Consider the following 18,820-nt stretch of genomic DNA (forward strand, 5'->3'; position numbering starts at 1 on the left):
AAAATACAGTTTTTAATTTTTTTAAAATACGATTTTAATTGTTTTTTAAATAATTAAAAAATAATTGAAAAACAATTACACTATAAATTTAAAAAAAATTAAAAGATAATTTTTTTTAAAAAGATTTACATATATAAACACATATTTGATGTTGATTTTAGAATATTTTTTAAAAGTTTCCAATTTCAATACCGCTGTAAATCCAAGACTTAAAAACTTCGTATATCACATAAATTTGGAGAAATTTGTGCCATTATGTTGGGCTAAACCAAATCGTTTTCCTGTTAAAGGAGAGAGGCGAGTAAAACACATTAAAAACGACATCGGTTCATATTTATCTCTGTAGTTGTCCTCTTCGTTCTTAAAGCGCTAAGCTAGTTATTCTTTGTCACTCGCGCACTGCGTAGCTGCCAAGCGAGAAGCTTAACGGCCTTGAAGACAGAAAAAATATTGGAACAGTAACCAAACACACGAAAGGCAAACACAAATGGCGGAGGCAAAAACGAAATACGATCGTCAACTCAGGTACTAATCTTCACTGTCTGACCTAGCTTTTATAAATTCATAACTCTCAACTCTAATATCGTTGCCAATTGTAAAACAAATTAGTTTAGTGTATTACGCAGTCTGCTGGGGTGTATATTTTCATACAAATCACAGTTCAATTTTGAGTGTAAAGCAGTTATTTGTACTTAAAAACTATTCTGGAGATAATTATAGTTGATTATGGTTATGGTAAGTGTTCACTTCTGATAAACTAGAAGAATTTTAACAATGAAAGTTCAACTTGGATTTGGAGGGCCCTTCCTGTATAAACTGGGGAATGGGAAGAATCTGTCATTTTGGTTTGACACTTGGATTCAACGTCAATCTTTGGTTGACAAATTTCCCAGGCGTTAATGTGCATGATTCTGATGTGCCTAAGCGGAACAAAGTCTGTGATCTTTGGAGGATTTATTCCTGGACATTGCCAGACCCATTTGATGAGTCTTTACTGCAAGCTTGGGACTTCATTAACTTGAATTAACGAGTCCATGAGAATGAGGAAGATTCTGTTAAATAGAGGTCAACTCCCAATGTGGAAATCTATAGTGCTAGTACATGGCAAGCTCCAGCGGGAACCTTTTCAAAAGTCTGTAGATTTAGCTTTTACTGCTTCACTTGCTCTTAAAAAGAAGTTAAACACTACGGAAAAATTAAAGAAATGGAGGGCTAATATCTGTTCCACTTCTAGCCGGTGAAATCAAAAGGATGAGAGTATTGCTCATCTGTTTTTGATTGTCTCTTTTCTACAGAAGTCTGGAGGACTTAAATGCTAGTTATATCGGTCGTCAAAGGTTTTATTGGACAAGAGAAGTTAGCTGGCAGTGTAGGAAAACTTTGGGGAAAAGTTTGTTGTGAATGGAGGAGAATGGCTTTTGTAAGTGCAATTTATTACATTTGGTAGGAAACGAGTAGGGTCTTGTTCCAGAATGCTAGTCCTGATGGTGATAGACTACTGCAGCTGATAGAACAGGCTTTTTCCATGAAATCTGCTTTTGAGAAAAATATGATTTAGTGGGATTTTGACTAGGTGGAGACTGCTTATTGGTGATGTTGAGTGTTAATTCTTTGATTTGTTATTACTTGATTCTTGTTGTAAGTAATTTGAGTTTACATCTGGTTTATTTTTATTTGGAAATCTTGTTAGTAATAAATTTCTTTTTTGGTTAGCATACAAAAGCAAATGAAAAGTCAATTTGAATAAAAACACATCATTTGTAATTAGTAGGATTTTTTATTTTAAATAGAAGCATTACTTATTTAGTGGAATTTTCAAAACTATGATACTGTTTATAATGCAGCAGAGACATAGCAATTGGTTAGTTTTTATATATGGAAATGAAAAGGAATGCATAAAAATTGAACTTATTGTGGGTGCTTGGTAGCTTTCTCAATTCATTGTTCTTTGGCATTCAAATATTTTTCCACTTTTCATTAAAAGGTAAAGTGTGTGTTTGTAAATTTTTTAGGATATGGGGTGAGCAAGGACAGGCAGCTTTAGAGAAAGCAAGCATATGCTTACTTAACTGTGGCCCAACAGGTTCCGAGACCTTAAAAAATCTTGTTCTTGGTGGAATTGGATCTATCACAGTGATTGATGGTTCTAAAGTCGAAACTGGTGATCTTGGGAATAATTTCATGGGTATATTTCCAATTTAAGATCCATCTACTTTTGTATGTTTATGTTTTTATCTATGCTTATTGTATCCTACCTTATGTGAGTTCTTGGTAGTGGATGAATCAAGTGTTGGTCAACCAAAAGCGAAATGTGTGTGTGCATTTCTTCAAGAGCTAAATGATGCTGTCAAAGCTAAGTTCATAGAAGAGCATCCTGAGGCTTTAATTGAGACAAATCCATCTTTTTTTTCTCAGTTCACTTTGGTAGTAGCCACTCAGGTTTGTGCATTATATGATTAAACGATATTGATTTCACTACCTTTAATGTACTATCTGTAGACTCACAGTACAGTTTGCTATGTTATTTTTATATCTTGCCCAAACATGTAATATTGGTTTTGATCATAACTTGTTGTCTTCATATTCTGATAAGCTCATGTCAGTGCTATAATTGTGGAATCTCCATTTTCTTTAAAGTTGTTGCACGGTTCCTTTCCTAGTGTCTAAGTTTGGAGAATTTATCCCATTAACTTCTTTATGCAATATTCAATCTGTTATTTTAGTGATAGTCTCTATAATCTTCATTTTGTATGTGCAACATTTTTGCCATATAATTCCTGCATCACTTGCAGCTGGTGGAAGATTCAATGGTAAAGCTTGACAGGATATGTAGGGAGGCAAATGTTATGTTGATATTTGCACGCTCCTATGGCCTTGCTGGATTTGTTAGAATCAGTGTGAAGGTAATATATAAGAATTTTCTGATTGGGAATTGTAATGATTATCTTCACATTCTGCAAGAAAATTATTTGAATCAGTGAGAGTACTGGACAATTCATGAATGACCTACTGAAATCCTTTATGGCTATGTCTATATTTCATTTCCCTCAGATATAATGGATTTAGATGTTTTCTTGAGGAATAATCAATATCAAGTCAGGGATGCATGAAATTCCAATAATACATATATGGTTGGTCAAACTATTGATTATTGAAGAATGTAATGGTTACAATGGTTAGAGGAACGTGAGGTTGTAACAATCTATATTGTCTGGGAATCGACTGTTTGTTTTAGTTGTTGCTAAAGGACCTTTCTTCTTCGTTGTAGGAGCATACAGTGATAGAGTCAAAACCTGATCATTTTCTTGACGATCTTCGGTTGAATAATCCATGGCCTGAGCTCAAAAGGTAAAAGAATTGTGTGTGTGTATATAATATTTAAAAACTAGTGCTTCTTAGGCTCCACTTCTGTTGTATTCGAGAAGCGTCTACCTTTTTCCTTTTCTTTCTTTCTTCTGTTGGTGGTTGCATCTGAAATTATCCGTGTTCTATCTATTACCAATTTTGAGATTTCTTATCCTGTAATTACCTATAATAGTTTTGCAGAAACCATTGACTTAAATGTGGCAGATCCTGTTGCCCATAAGCACACACCTTACATTATCATTCTTGTTAAGATGGCTGATGAATGGGCTAAAGCTCATGGTGGTAGCCTTCCATCATCTAGGGATGAGAAAAAACAGTTCAAGGTCCATAATTTGGTTCAAAGCTCGTGTGCTTTATTCACTTTCTATTGGTGTGTGGTTATCTAACTTACTGAGCTCTTGAATAATTTAGGAACTTATCAAAGCTGGGATGATTGCATTGGATGAAGACAACTATAGAGAAGCTACTGAGGCCTCTTTCAAAGTCTTCGCTCCTCGAGGAATTAGTGAGTAAAAATCATCAGAAGCATGGAATTTAAATTTTTTGACCATGATTTGAAAAACCATTATAGAAAGTTAAGATAAATGAACGAAATTTCAGATTGCCTTTTAACTGTGGGAGGAGACTATCTTTGGACAAGCCATGATAGTTCTAATCCTAGAAAATACACTACTGATTCTGCAGTAAATCATATACTTTTTATCTTTACATACTCTCAGAAGCATATGACTAAGCTTTATTTAAAGATTCTTAGAACTTTCAAGACTCGGACTAATAAATGCAGACCCTGGAACTGCATATTGACACTAAATATTACACTTCACTAATTGAATAACTACGAACCTTTTTTGACTGAAATGTTATAGTATAGAAAGAATCCTCATGGACTGCATATTGAGTGACTTAATTTGAAACGTAAAACCACAACATAGACCTTCAAGCCTATCTTGTGTCCCTAAGGGTCTAGTTTCAAATGGTACCACTTGGGAGTTTTCACTACAAGATAAACCTATTATATTGGAATCAGTATGAAACTAGTTTGGTATCTCTTTAGATACTCCTGGTTGTATAAATCAAGTATAGGTGTATTCATCATTTTGACAATATGAATGCAACTTTGATAAATCAAACTTTTAATTTTGTGGTCCTTACTGAAAATTAAGATTCTTGATTCTAGCCATAGCATATTATGAATCCGCATCTCCTCCAGCTGGGAAAGAGGGGAGAAAAAGTAAAAGAACAAGGATTCTTCTCTGATTCTTAAATTTTTGTACTGGCTGAATCTATATGCATTCATGAATGGCATCCTTGTTTCATATAACGAAAGAAATAGAAAAGAAAATCAGTGGTGGCCTTGCTTTGTATGGTAACTTTCATAAAGTTCTTTGCTTCATGATGTTCTGGAACATTTAATTTATATTAACTTTATAGTCTTCCTAATTGGGTTTTCTATCTTCCAAATTTGCGGGGCATTCAACAACTCTTAGGTATTCTCAGCTATGAAGCAGTTTCCATTTTCAACATTTTCTTGTATACTTTCTTTAATTTCTTGGATGTCCATTTCTTTCTTCTATTCCCTTGCTTTTTTATTGCAATACATCAGAAGCATAGATAAAAGTTGAAGGATTTATCCCTTTATACTCTTTAAACAGCTTATAATCTCCTTCACTTTTGCTTTGTTGAGCTTAGTTATCAGGGCAGTTCGGGGTGTCTTAGGAGGAGACACCACCTTTTTTTCTATTCCAGACAAGCAATTAAGTCAGAGGATTCATTGAGTTGCTAAAATCGCAGGAGTAAATTTTGTCTTTCTTAATCAGGAATTCTGCTTCTGCAGTAATTCCTTTTGAACTCCATACTCTGAAGAACGCATGAGAAAACCTCATATAGAAACTTTCAGAAATTTCTGAACTTGGACTTTAATAGAGATCACTTCAGAACTTGAGACCACCTGATGATCAAACATCATATATATTTACTCAATGAAAAAGAAGACCCTGGAGTGGCATGTCGTGGAGCCTGCTTATGGATTACATCCAGTGACTTAATAATCTAAATTATAGCAAGTCAGAATCTAATTAATTAAGTAATTATCCAAATTTTGTGGTCCTTGAATCTGGCCTTTCTGGACATATTATTAATCTGCACCATATTTTTCTTTAGGAGGTAGTTTGTTGAGATGGGCTGAATTCTTTTTCCTATTCCCTCAGTATGCATTCATGTTAGGTAAATTTCTAGTAGAAGGCTTTACACCTGAACCAACTAAGCTTAATTACAAACTTGCTGGGTTCCTATATGAATATGAGAAGTTTCTATACCTACATCGAAAGAGAAATAGAAAAAAGGGAGAGAAGAGGAGAGAGACATTACATTCGTATGTCCACTTATCTTACATGGAGAAACAGTAATGCACCTAGTATTCCTGTTAACTGCTTGGTTCTAGCACTTATTGGGATGGTCTGGTTAGCACTGTAATATTCTTCCAGCAAATGGTGTTCTTCCACAAACAAAATGCTAAAGATACTCCATTGCCACTCGTCAAGTAGCTAATATAATTAATGGGGGTTCCTTTTCTTTTCCAATTTTTAATTTGATTTTGTTATCAATTTTATTTAATTGGTTTGACTGACATCTATGTAGTAATAATAGGAAATCAAAATACCATTTGATTTTATGTGAATGCCGGTTAGTTTCTTACACTTCTGCCTCTCTCTTGTGCATCTTAGGTCCAGATCTGCAGCAGATAATTAGTGATAACCGTGCTGACCTTGATTCTAGTTCATCTAACTTTTGGGTGATGGTGGCTGCTTTAAAGGTGACAAATTATAGCCTTACTGTGTCTTTGATATGGATATTCAGTTTGCTCTGTTAAACATAACTAAGAGTGCTCATGTTCAAATTCTTGTAATCGTTTTGATGGAAAGTCATTTGCTTGTTTAGAGTTCTTAAGACTGATTTAAGGATTTTTCCTTGTTGCATTGGCATGCATGTCGCTTGAGGTAAAAAATAAGCTACTATGCAATCTATATATATATAACCAATCATTTATTTGTAGCATGTAGCAGAACATTATTACTCTTTTGTTGGTAGTCATGGAAACTAGTGGATGTAATCGTTTGATGTTTAATGGCATGTTCATGAGGAAGATGTGCAACTGAGCGGAGTGAGAGGATAGAAGAATTTTGGAATGCTAACATTTTCACTTATGTGACAGCTGAGATAGGAGAAATAAGAGCAAGAGAAAATGAGGACAAAGTGGAGTACAAATGGTGCATGCACGCACCAAAAATATTTAGAGTCCTTGGGACTGATTTAAGGATTTTTACTTGTTGCATCGACATGCATGTGGCTTGAGGTAAAAGATAAGCTATCATGCAATAGCATGTAGCAGAACATTATTACTTTTTGTGGTAGTCGTGGAAACTATTCGATGTAATCATTTGATGTTTAATGGCATGTTTGGGAGGAAGATGTGTAACTGAGGGGATTGAAAGAGGATAGAAGAATTCTGGAGTGCTAACATTTTCACTTGTGTGACACTTGAGATAGGATAAATAAGAGCAAGAGAAAATGATGACAAAGTGGAGTGCAAATAAGTGCGTGCACGCACCAAAAATTTCCTCCAACTTCGTCGAAGTTGGTTGAGATTGACTATGTTCGAAACAAGTTATTTTTCCTTATAGTTAATTACAAAAAGATTGAAATTTCTTGGATATAAATGTAACTTCTTACATTGTAAACTAATTTTACTCCTCTCACCCCTTCTGTTTTCTCTTCATCTGGACAATTGATGAAAAGAATTATGACTCCCCTTTCTTTGTTTCCATTTTTAACTCTGACTTTTCCACTGTCCAAAGTTGTTTCAGACATATTTTAAGGGGGCACAACACTTGGACTTGTAAAGAGTGAAACGGGAGAATGATTGGGGGATTGGAATTGGTAGTGGATATCTTGAGTTGTCTCATACATTTGTTCTTTTTGTTCATCTTCATAAATCAATATTGACAGGATCTGACAACTTCTACACAGCTCTAATCTTCATATTTTTCCACCCATCCCCACTTCTCTTAGAGCTATGTCAATGATCTTTGCTACCATCTTTGGCTCATGTTCTTTTTGACTTGTACCTTGTTGTTCATAAATGAGATCTAGTTCCATGATTGAATCATACATGCATTTTTCTGATCAGACATTCCCACTCCATTTGATGTGATTTTGATATTTTGAAGTTACTGTGAACATTTCTAGGAGTTCATTGTGAATGAAGGTGATGGCGAGGCACCTCTTGAGGGTTCAATACCAGATATGACATCTTCAACAGAGTGAGTAACTAATTTGTAAAACTTATATTTAATTCAAATTCTGAGAAGAATACAGAATTTGCCTATATAAGAATTGTATTATATCTTCTGCAGGCTGTATGTAAATTTGCAGAAGATCTACCAAGCAAAAGCCGAGGCTGATTTTCTTGTTATTGAAAAACGAGTGCGGAACATACTGAAGAAAATAGGAAGAGATCCTAATAGCATCTCAAAGGCAATGATAAAATGCTTCTGCAAGAATGCTAGAAAACTAAAGGTAAGTTCTTAAGGTGCAGACAGTTTGCTTTTAGTATTTTATTGATTAGACCTGCCCCTTCTGGTACTAATTGTAATTGTTCGTATGATAAATAACCTTCCACTGCCATGCCTGATTATCTTTTAAGCATTTCTTGTTAAAGTACACGCATTGATGATTTTCCTTGCTATACAATAAGATGTATGTTTATCTAAATAACTTAAATTTTTAGTATATTTTCTTCTAATCAGTTTGTTAGTTGTCAACTATCCATTTGTAAGAAAGTCCAAACAGTTTCGGGGTCTTTGTTCCATAAGTAGGATTATGTACCTGTTATTAGTTACAGTGAAATTACTGAAAAAAACATCTCTCAAAAACTCCCTTAGTTAACCATGCAATTAGAGTCCTATAGCTGCAATTATTAAGAGCTGATGCTGTATCATGGATTTGAAATTTTGAATCACGGCCGTCATAGTTGTAACATAATAGTTACGATCCACTGCTATGAGATGTTTCTGTGAAAATTTAAAATGCATTACATGAATAACTATTCAAGTTGATTAAATGCACCTAACTAACGAGGATAAAAAATTGAATCTATGATTATGCATTCTTTCTTTGCCAAACTTCAATAATTAGTGCAAAACATAGAAAGAAAGATCTAAAGTGACCAGGAGGGTTTTTATATAGGTTGTCATGTTAAAATTTCTAATAAGAAGTTTGAGTGTATGAGTTTAAGTAAGGGTCAAAAAGGGAGTTGGTTGCTGCAGAAGTAAAGATATGGATTGTTAAGAATAAGGTTAGACACTAGACATTAAGCAAGAATTATTAGAAATAGGGTTAAAAATTAATTCTAAATTATGTTTATGCGTGAATTATAGGGTTGAGTGCTCGAATGTCTGTTTGGAGGGGGAAAAAGTGCTGTGTTGGCTGGCTGCTAAAAAAGCAGGTTTTTATAGGGGGTAACAGCCATTACTGTTAATTAAGGCTGATAAAAAGGAAGGTGATTACTGTGACATGACAGTCTTTGTGGCTATTCCTCCTGTAATTATATTATTTTGCCTCCTTAACACCATGTGCCCTTTTATTTCCTGCAAGTGATGGTCTTATGTAACATTAGGCTATTGTCTGAGATCATGTGTCATTTTCTTGTACCTCTTTAGGAAGGCCATTTAAACTCTTTGATTAGGTGTTGCTGCAAGATTTCTCAAAGTTTACCTTGTAGGTTTGCAGGTATCGCCTTATTGAGGATGAGTTCAACAATCCTTCCCTACCACAGTTGCAAAAGTATTTAACTGATGAGGATTACAGGTGACATAAATTATGTTTTGATCGAGATATTTTTCAAGAAATTATGTTCTACGTTTTTATGTTTGAAACTTCTTAGAACATGGATGAATGTCTGGATGCCAAACCAAATGTCAAATTTCCATGCAATGCACAAGAGTTGATCAAATTGCATGTGCACTATCCACTCATGCGTTGCAAGGAACTTAATCCTAAAATACAATGGTATCTATTTTGAGTACCAGAAATCATCAACGAATCAACAAAATCATTTTCAACTCCTGTTGCTTCCCTTAATCTTTTGCTTGCGGGATCTAAGGTTGATTTTGCAGATTCCTGGGCAATCTGTTTGTCAAGTTGAAGATGTATTCTTGCAACACATAGATTTCCTGTTCTTTATCCTCCTATTTTCCTCTCCTTTGATTATATTATGTGCTGTTCATGTCTGAGTAAAATCTTAGCTTATAGAAGTCAAGTTGCATGCAACTATAGCAAGTGGGAGATTGAATGTTTTGCCACATTTTCTTCTGTCTTCTTCAAAGGAAAAGGAAAAAAGAATATGGTTTCATCTGAGGTTCAGAAAAGAAAAGGGGCATATAATATTATCTATGAGCAACTATTTTGCTTTCAGAATTATATTTCAATCCGCTTGTCTTGCAGTGTTGCCATGGGGTTTTATATCCTGCTTCGAGCTGTTGACCGTTTTGCTGCTAATTATAACAGTTTTCCAGGGCAGTTTGATGGGTAATAACTGAGGCCTAAATCAGTGACTTTTTGTTCTTTAACAACTATTTTATTGGACTAATAAATTGCTCTCTGTTTGCAACTCTATGATTGGTGTCTTGTAGGGCAATGGATGAAGATATATCTCGATTGAAAACTACGGCTGTCAGTCTGCTTAGTGACTTGGGTTGCAACGGCTCACCCTTGACTGAGGACCTTATCAATGAAATGTGCAGGTTTGGTGCTTCCGAGCTTCATGCAGTTGCTGCCTTCATTGGGGGAGTTGCATCTCAAGAAGTGATCAAGGTATTTTTGCGACTTTCTTTAACACAGTTTGTTATTGAGCTGTAACTTATTATCATTAATTTGTTTTAATCTCCACTTCAAGGTATTGGCTATCTGAATTAACTTTGATGTTACACCTTATCATTCTAAGATTGCATTTATTCTGTTCATTTCAGCTAATAACAAGACAGTTTGTTCCCATTCCTGGGACCTTCATTTTCAATGGCATTGATCACAAATCCCAATTATTGGCGCTGTAGAATGCATCAAAGTAAGTTGCAGTTTTTCCCTTAATGCCTACTAAACAATCATGGTTTCTGTGTCGAGGCTTATATTTGCCTCATCATTTCTGTTGGCAGATGCTCTTTTCAAGGGATAGAGCAGTCGACCCTTTTGCAGGTATCAATCATTACATTACCTACTGGAGGCATTCTATGTATCATTGCTAGGCTCATGGTATTATGCGGAGTTCTGGGGTGACAAGTGTTTGTAATTTAGTCATTGATATCAGACTTGGAAGATTAAAAAAAGTAAACTCAAAGCAAAAGAAGGAAAAGGAAAACAGACAATGAATAGTACCAAAGGAAATGGGAGAATGTAGTGTCTGAGGAGGCTTGTCACCCTTTCTTTTTTTGACCCATATCTTTGTTGAGGGACAGAACATAGAATATAACTGAATGGTAATATCCTTGTTGAGTTGAGGTTTTCATTTAGCTTCTTGGAATAATATATTGTTAATAATGGTGAAGACTTCTTAACTAGGAGAACTGCCCCCCGATGACACTTCCCTGCCCATTGAAAATGCACTGCTAACTTCACTGTCCGCTTCTGTTTTGGAGATTTTAATTTTCTGTTTTAAAGCATCTTTAAGGTAACCAATTTGAAAGGATATTTTCTCCATTTTCTAAGAAAGAATGATCAGAAAAAAGAAAAATGATTGTAGATAATGAAGTAAAATACAAGGGACATTATGTTGGAGAATTCTATTATGAAAAGGAATAATTATGAATTTAATGTCTTTTTAATTTTTTCAATTTCAGTATTTGAATTATTATTTTTTAATTAAGTGTCTGAATTATTCTTTTTGTTTGATCAGATCCGCTAATATATATGTTATGGTGTGTTTTACAGTTTTTACAAATTAAACTAATAAATTAACTCAATTTACACATGAAATGACCTGATACTTATTTTTATTTATAATTCTTTTCTATTTTTTTCTCTTACTCTTATTCTCCGCTCTTCTTTCTATTTTTTTATTAAATCTACTTTTAGCGCTAAAAGAAATAAATTATTGTATTATTATTATTATTATTATTATATTTTTAAATTTACTTATCGTCTTTATTTTAAAAAATTATTTTTTTGAAAAACAATTAATGTGTTCCTCTCTTTTCTCTTATTGTTTTAAAATGAAAGAACATGTTTTATTTTTTGAAGTGAATGTAAGAAAATAAAAAAATAGAATTTAATTTTTAAAATTATTATTTTAATGAATGAAAAAAATATATTTTACTATTTTTTTAATTTCTCAATAAACAAATAATTTTCTTTTTAAAATAATAGTGATAAAAATGGATAAAAAAAGAGAAAAATGATATTATTTTAAAATAAAATTATATAATTTTTAATTTTTAAAATTCAATAGAGATATATTGATATTTTTAATCAGACTTAAATACTTAATTGAATAAAAAAAATAGTTTAGACATCAATCTAATAAGAAAATGACAAACCTTGAGGAAATGAATTTTGAGTAAATTATGTTAAAGGTTTAAGCTACAAGTTTCGATGATGGTGTATTAGCAAGTACCTAGACACTGAGAGCAGAAGGCTTTTTTAGGTATCTTTTAAGATTTTTTTTGATATTTTATAGATAATACTTTTAATATTTTTTTTAAATGAAATTTAAAAAGATTTTATAGTAATACAAATTAAAATAATAAATTTTGCTATCTTTTAAGCAATTTTTTTTAGTATTTTTTGTACTAATGAAAATTAAAAAAATTTAAAATTAAATTTACAATAATATAAATTAAAAATAATATTATTTCGGTATTTTTTTAAGTATATTTTTACTATTTTATTTTAGACGAAATCTTGAAAAGAAATTCATAATAATACAAGATAAAATAAATAAACTTTGAGTATCATTCAATTAGTTTTTTTATCTGATAAAATTTTAAAATAATAAAAGAGGCTAATCACAGATTGACAGTTTTTAATAATCTCACCGCAATTGTTTTAAAATTTTAAAATTATTCTTTTAATTTATTATCAAAAATACTTATTTTAAAAATTTCAAGATAAAAAAGATGTCAAAAATTGATTATACTTGCTAAAAATATAACAATAATGAATTAGCAAAAATAGTTTATTCTAGACTTAATAATATAATCATTTAAAAATCTCACATATATACATTCAGTTACATATTTTACATCTAAATATAATAAATTTTTTACTCACTAATTTTTATGTTAGTAAGTAAAATTGATTTGACATATCATTTTTTCTCATTGTAAAATATAAAAAATTGTTATCGAAAAGTGTTTTTAAAAATAAATTGAAAGCATATATATATTTATTTTAAAAATAATATATTTTTCTTTCTAAAAAATAATAAAGAGAAAAAGGAGATTTTTGATCGTAAAAATAATTATCCTTTTAGAAAAGGTTGTGTCCGTGAATTTTTTTATTCTCTAGTTCAATGAAACGTCCAACCATTTAGCAAACAGAAGGCATTTCATTTTTGTACATGAAATTAACTGAAGGGATTACTCGTTTAATTAGTTTGCATATCAAACACTATCATATGTATTGTTTTTAATCTTAAATTTTTGTCGTTTTTAAAGATTTCAAAATTTAATTTTTCTAATAATCTTTTAAGAGGATGTGTAGTTGACTGATTGAAAACAGAATCGAAACTATAACGGCTAGGAGTACACAATATAACCTGCTAAAAGAAAGACAATATTTCCCTTAAAAAAAGCCATTTCTTTGTGCTGCTATCGGCTTGTTGTCGTTAGCAATCTATTTCGTTTCATTTGTTCGTCTAATTTCTCATGTTAATATCCAAATTTATCGTTTCTGAAGTTTATTCTTTTTAAATTTTAGCTAAGACCTGAATTACCTAAATCTTTGGGTCTATATCTCGCACACTTTTTAATCATACAATGGAAAGTCTATTTCTTAGTGTTAAAAGAAAAGGAAAAAAAAAAGAAAAAGAAATTTTAATTTTCTCCTAAAATGACAGGTGTCGATTCGCTGGCATTTCCATTTAATCTGAGACATGTCATTCTCCACATGAAAATAGAGTTTCAATAGTTCAACAAGAAGAAAATGTTTGAGAATAAACTTCGTTTAACAACCTCTCATTTTTTATTTTTTTCCAAGGTGATTTTGGGGAATTTGGTATGCTAGGAACAAACATTGTTCTGAGAATAAAGTTCTATCTGTACATTGTTTTTAGTTTATGTTGAATGCTTTTGATGAAGCTAATATTGTCCCTGTGAGAACTCGCAATGCTAACAACTCTGGTTCGATTTGGAAAGCTTCATTAATGGGGAAATACAAACTCAATTGCATCAGTAAGGGATAATGTAGGAGCAGGGCTTGGTGGTGTAATCACAAGGGATTGGAATGGTGATGTTATTGGGTCAGCTTTTTCTTTCTCGCCAATGTCTTGTGACCCAGAAGTGGTAGAATTTCAAACCCTTATTTTGGTCTCATGTTTGCTCTCGATCTGTCACTCACTCATCTGGATATTGAAGTAGATTGCTTGAATGTGGTTACTCTTGTTAAGGCACCGCACCAAAGTGGATCCTACTCTGGTCTTCTAGCGTTGGACGTGAATCATCTTCTGTCACGTTTCAGCTCTGCCATTCTGTCATGGACTCCCAAAGAAAATAACATCGTTGCTCATGCTTTAGCTTTCCCTAGTTTGCATTATAATTATTCTTATTTTTTAGTTAAGAATGTTCCCTCTATCGTCCATCCTTTAATTGTCCGGAACCGCAGTAAGGTTTTTTCATTTTAATATAATCTCTTTCTTCCTTTCTCAAAAAAGAAGAGAATGTTTGAGATTCTTTTTAGAAGAGTGCTCGGTTGATATTTCTCAATGCAAAGATTTAATAAATCTAACACTGTTATAATTATTTTAATCATAAATAATAGTAAAAATTAAATTTAATATAATTTTTAATATTTTATAATTATTTATAATATTTTAAAACAATATTAAAATAGATTTTTCTAAAAATTTATATTTTAAAATTTAATTAATACAATATATACGTTTCTTTTAAAATATTTATCAATCAAATTTTGAACGTTATATAAGACTAATAATATAAATATAATTGACATTACTATTTTTAGAATTAGATATCATTAAATAATTAAACTAAATTAGTAGTTAATACAATATTAAAAATATAAAATATTATTTACTAAAATTAATTACATTGTCTAATAGTATTATTTTGTTAATTAATATAATAGAGTATTTAAAATATAATTAAATAATATCCTTTTAGACTTAAAATTATTATCTAATTAAAAAATTATTTATTAATCCATAAACTAATAAAATTATAAAATTATACAAATATAGATTTCATATATAAAAAATAATAAGCACACATATTATAACAAAAAATCTATACGTTAAAACACATCAAAATATTTTATCTCAAAATTCTCTATGAATATATAAATATAGATAGAATAATATATCTAAATAGCAAAAATAGAAACTCTTAAATTTAACTCTTCTCTGTGATAAAATTAGTCATTTTTTATTAATATAAATTAAAAGAGAAAGATTGAAATATAACCTATGAAAGCCGTTAGGCTCCCAATTACATCTATAAGAAAGAAAGAATTTAAGCATCACAATATTATGTGAAAATAACTATAAACCTCCACAAAACAATTGAAATAAATACAATAAACCTGAAGCAGGCAGCACTACAGAAAAAAATAAAAAGGAATACATGCAAAATAGTAGTCCTCAACTCAACACCTGCAAATACATTAATACGACAGAACAGCAGACAATATACCTGCAGAAGGCGACAGCAATTAATAAACTTAAATTCAACTTATTTAAGTGACGGTTCAAATATATAAGTAAATAAAAGTATAAAAATATATCTAGTTTTCATGAAAAAAAGAATCTTATATTTTTATTTTTCTTGCACACCTAATATCATTATTATTTTATATGAAATATTAATATAACGCATAAAAAATTAATAGAGAACTACTCGCTGATCCAAAATATATATTACCTTTGTATGGCTTTGGAGAAGCTGCTCCATGGAACATATTCAGACAGCAGCACTGCCAAAAAGATTCCAGTCATTCACTTTGAAGGTAGAGACAGCAAGCTTAAAGACCTCAGACATTGGCAGGAATCCAGATTGTGCAGCAGGAATTGCCATACCAGCACCAACTGTTCTAGCAGTTTCACTCAAAGGACTGCAAACACACAGCCAAATGTAAGAGGAACAGGCGCCTAGCTTTTGGCCCTCAGATAAAATAGGCATGAATGAAAATTCACACTGGAAAGGAAAAGCCCGCGGGCCTTTACCTAGATGGTTAAAGTAGGTCTTCAAGTTATCTAATTTCATTACTGCGTAAACATTTTATGGACAGGAATAACTCTAAAAATCACATAACTGGGAATTCCTCCTATTATATTATTCAGACAAAAAAAACATAAGAGAAAATTCGTACTGCATACCCACAAAAGTACAGAAAAAAACTTCCTACTGCAATATGTTACTTACTGTATTAGGACAGGTTCGTAGGCAGTTATCAGCACATCTGAGCTAACTCCCTTAAGACGTATATTTGCCAAATAAACCTGCATGAATACATCAAGACATTGTGTTTAACATTTCAAAACACTCGGAGAATGGAGAGAGAACATACAGAGACTTACCCTTACAACATTTTGTGCTTCCCTTCCTTGTCTTCCCTTGGAAATATTCTGTGTACACATCAAATTGTAAATAGAGCAAAAGATGAGCAGAAACAGATTAGAAGGCTTAAGTGAAAAAAGACATGCAGGACAAGTCCCTCAAAACTTTATACCAATGTAGGTAAGGCAGTTAAGAAAAGACGGCCCCATAAGTATATATGAAACAATTACCAGACCACACACTAATACGCAGAACGTGGATGGCCATTGTTCTAGAAGTAAACCCATTACCATCATCCACATATCTTTCATAAACAAGTAAAGCTTAGCTGCATAGTTTTCGTATAAGAGTAACAACATTGAAGACAAAATACCCTTGTTTAATTGAGAAACTCTAAAAGCCTACGGCCATTATGAGGCAAAAAATTTAAAGCAAAGAAGTAGACACTATCCAGACCCCAAGTTATCATCACATCTCCACATCCTCAAAGTTGTATTTGGAGAAAAATTGAACATAACTTATGACTAATTCCATACGCTGTCTCATTAGTTCAGCTATTGCAATTACACAGGTCACAAACTTTCTAAACCATTCTCCCTTTTTCCATTTTCATTTTTGTTTTAATAAATTATGTTCCCACTATTCCCTTTCCTTGAAATAAGCCCCTTCGTATAACATTTGTTTTTAATTGCCCAAAGATTACACCAGTAGTAGCCTAATAAAAACCAAACCACCTAAAGAGATTCATGCTCCTAATGAGACACATTTCAGAAGACCTCAGTCCTTTATTTAGATAAGTGCAGATGCCAACCAAATGCAAGTTGGAAGGGGCATGAATATATGATACTACATATATGATGATACAAATGATCATCCAAAATAGCTAAGCAAATAAAAGTTTATCAACAACAGCACGTTAAACTTAAACAGGCAGGTTTTAGCACAGTTAGGAGACTTGTAGAAGAAAAGGAAAAGATCCAGTAAGCAACAATATAACTTCGCTAGATATAATACATACCATTTGTCCCACAGCAGTAGAAACAACAGTTGGATTGTCTCTGTAAAGCAAGCCAGGGGCCTCAACTACTCCTGATTGCTCAATTAGCTGTATGTAGCAGCAAAACAAAAAAGAGTAAATTTAGAAACTAAGGATCCTAAGAGTCAAAAGGAACTTGGCTAAAATTTAAAAAAGAACACCGATATTTCCATGAAAAAAGAAAACGAAATTCTTGCACACTGCCACATACACAGTGAACAAGAAAACGTAAAACAATATAGGAAAACGTCATGAGCTTAGCAAATAAACAATAGAATTTCCAAGGATATCAAATGTACATATATGATACTGACCAAGATTAATCCATGTTATGAACAGATAAAAATAAAAAAAGAAACATAAAACAGGTTTTAACCGTGCATCCTTCAGCATCTTGTTCATTAGCAAGGTCTTGAAGAAACCAGGTAGCACTTCCATTATCGCCAATGTCATGCTTAAAATCCAAAAGCTCAAAGATCAAGCTTTCATCACGAGCAGGGTCCACGAATACCTCCTTCACAACCACAAAAGAATCAATAAGTAGTCAATAACATTTTTTTTTTAAAGAAAAAGAAAAAGAACATTAACTACATGAATAATTGTTCGCAAAGTATAAATCAATACATAAATACCACAATAAAAAGAGGAGCCAACAATAACAATAAGCATTAAGCATAAATGTAAAAATTCTAATTCGCCCTGTTTGCTTCTTTTTTTGAAAATAAGCCATGTAGTGAACCAAATGAATATCCAAAGTTGATGGAAGAGGTCAAAATCCATTTCAAAAAATCGTCCAAGTACTAATAATAACAATATTAGCCAGGATGTAATACTGTACAAAGTGATGGTCATGAAAGAGGTATGATACTTTGAGTTAGCCTATATTGATAGCTAGGTCGAACCAATTCACTTTTCCTGTTAACTAGGCCTCTTATCACCTTGAGAAAGCTGATTAGAATACGAACGCTCTTCTGCGTACTTGCCCAACAGTGCCTTTCTTCAATATGAAAGTGATTAAGTATAAATGTCCTATTTATGTATCAGAAAATTTAGTTGTTTTTTCTTTTCATTTTTACCATATTCATGTATATCACGAGCTCTCGGCAAAAAATAAAATTATATAAATAATTAAAGCAAACCTGATGATCAGGAACTTGACGAATATTGCTCACATCCTGCAAATTTCGTTACCGCTTAATCAATAAATAAAGTTGGGAGAAAGGGTAAACAGGCAAAATGATAATACAAAAAGTTAGGTAACCTGAAATCGAAGAGGGAAACTGGTAGTGATTGCACCGCCAAACAAAGGTCGCTCTGTGTAAGAATCTTCAGGCATTTTAGTGGATTAAAGATGGCGGCTAACAAAAGAATCTAGACCTGTCAATTAGAAATTACACATTACAACCATTGAAAGAAGAAAAAAGAACACATAACAGATACTAAACGAAAGCCAAATTATGATGAAGAATAATTGCGTACCCGTAATCGAGAATTCGTGTAGTTTACTGCTAAAGAAGTTTCTAAACTTTTGGCGGGTATTTCTTTTTCTTTTTTCTTTTCTTTTTCCTCCTCTTTTCTCCGGTTTATATAGGCTAGTATTGGAGCGTATATATGACGCGACTCCTGCTTTGTAAAGAAG

At 32.2% G+C, this 18,820-nt stretch overlaps 2 protein-coding genes across 2 annotated transcripts; one reads left to right on the forward strand and one right to left on the reverse strand.

Moving 5' to 3' along the window:
- The first annotated feature begins 274 nt into the window (after positions 1–274).
- On the forward strand, positions 275–10,979 carry LOC8274837 (NEDD8-activating enzyme E1 regulatory subunit AXR1). Its single transcript, XM_002524140.4, has 15 exons — positions 275–525; positions 2,013–2,185; positions 2,276–2,439; positions 2,793–2,903; positions 3,269–3,348; positions 3,539–3,689; positions 3,778–3,871; positions 6,090–6,178; positions 7,612–7,685; positions 7,779–7,941; positions 9,146–9,231; positions 9,868–9,951; positions 10,056–10,236; positions 10,392–10,486; positions 10,575–10,979. Exons 1-14 carry the CDS (start codon positions 488–490, stop codon positions 10,473–10,475), a joined length of 1,572 nt encoding a protein of 523 aa, XP_002524186.1. The 5' UTR covers positions 275–487; the 3' UTR covers positions 10,476–10,486; positions 10,575–10,979.
- Positions 10,980–15,041: 4,062 nt separating this feature from the next.
- LOC8274838 (ran guanine nucleotide release factor) lies at positions 15,042–18,820 on the reverse strand. Its single transcript, XM_015722390.3, has 9 exons — positions 18,661–18,820; positions 18,443–18,558; positions 18,321–18,356; positions 17,558–17,695; positions 17,164–17,250; positions 16,166–16,213; positions 16,011–16,087; positions 15,510–15,699; positions 15,042–15,281 (listed from the first exon to the last, which is right to left on the reverse strand). Exons 2-8 carry the CDS (start codon positions 18,515–18,517, stop codon positions 15,549–15,551), a joined length of 612 nt encoding a protein of 203 aa, XP_015577876.1. The 5' UTR covers positions 18,518–18,558; positions 18,661–18,820; the 3' UTR covers positions 15,042–15,281; positions 15,510–15,548.

The sequence above is a fragment of the Ricinus communis genome, chromosome 7 (genome assembly GCF_019578655.1).
Source record: "Ricinus communis isolate WT05 ecotype wild-type chromosome 7, ASM1957865v1, whole genome shotgun sequence".
In the NCBI taxonomy this organism is placed as follows: Eukaryota; Viridiplantae; Streptophyta; class Magnoliopsida; order Malpighiales; family Euphorbiaceae; genus Ricinus; species Ricinus communis.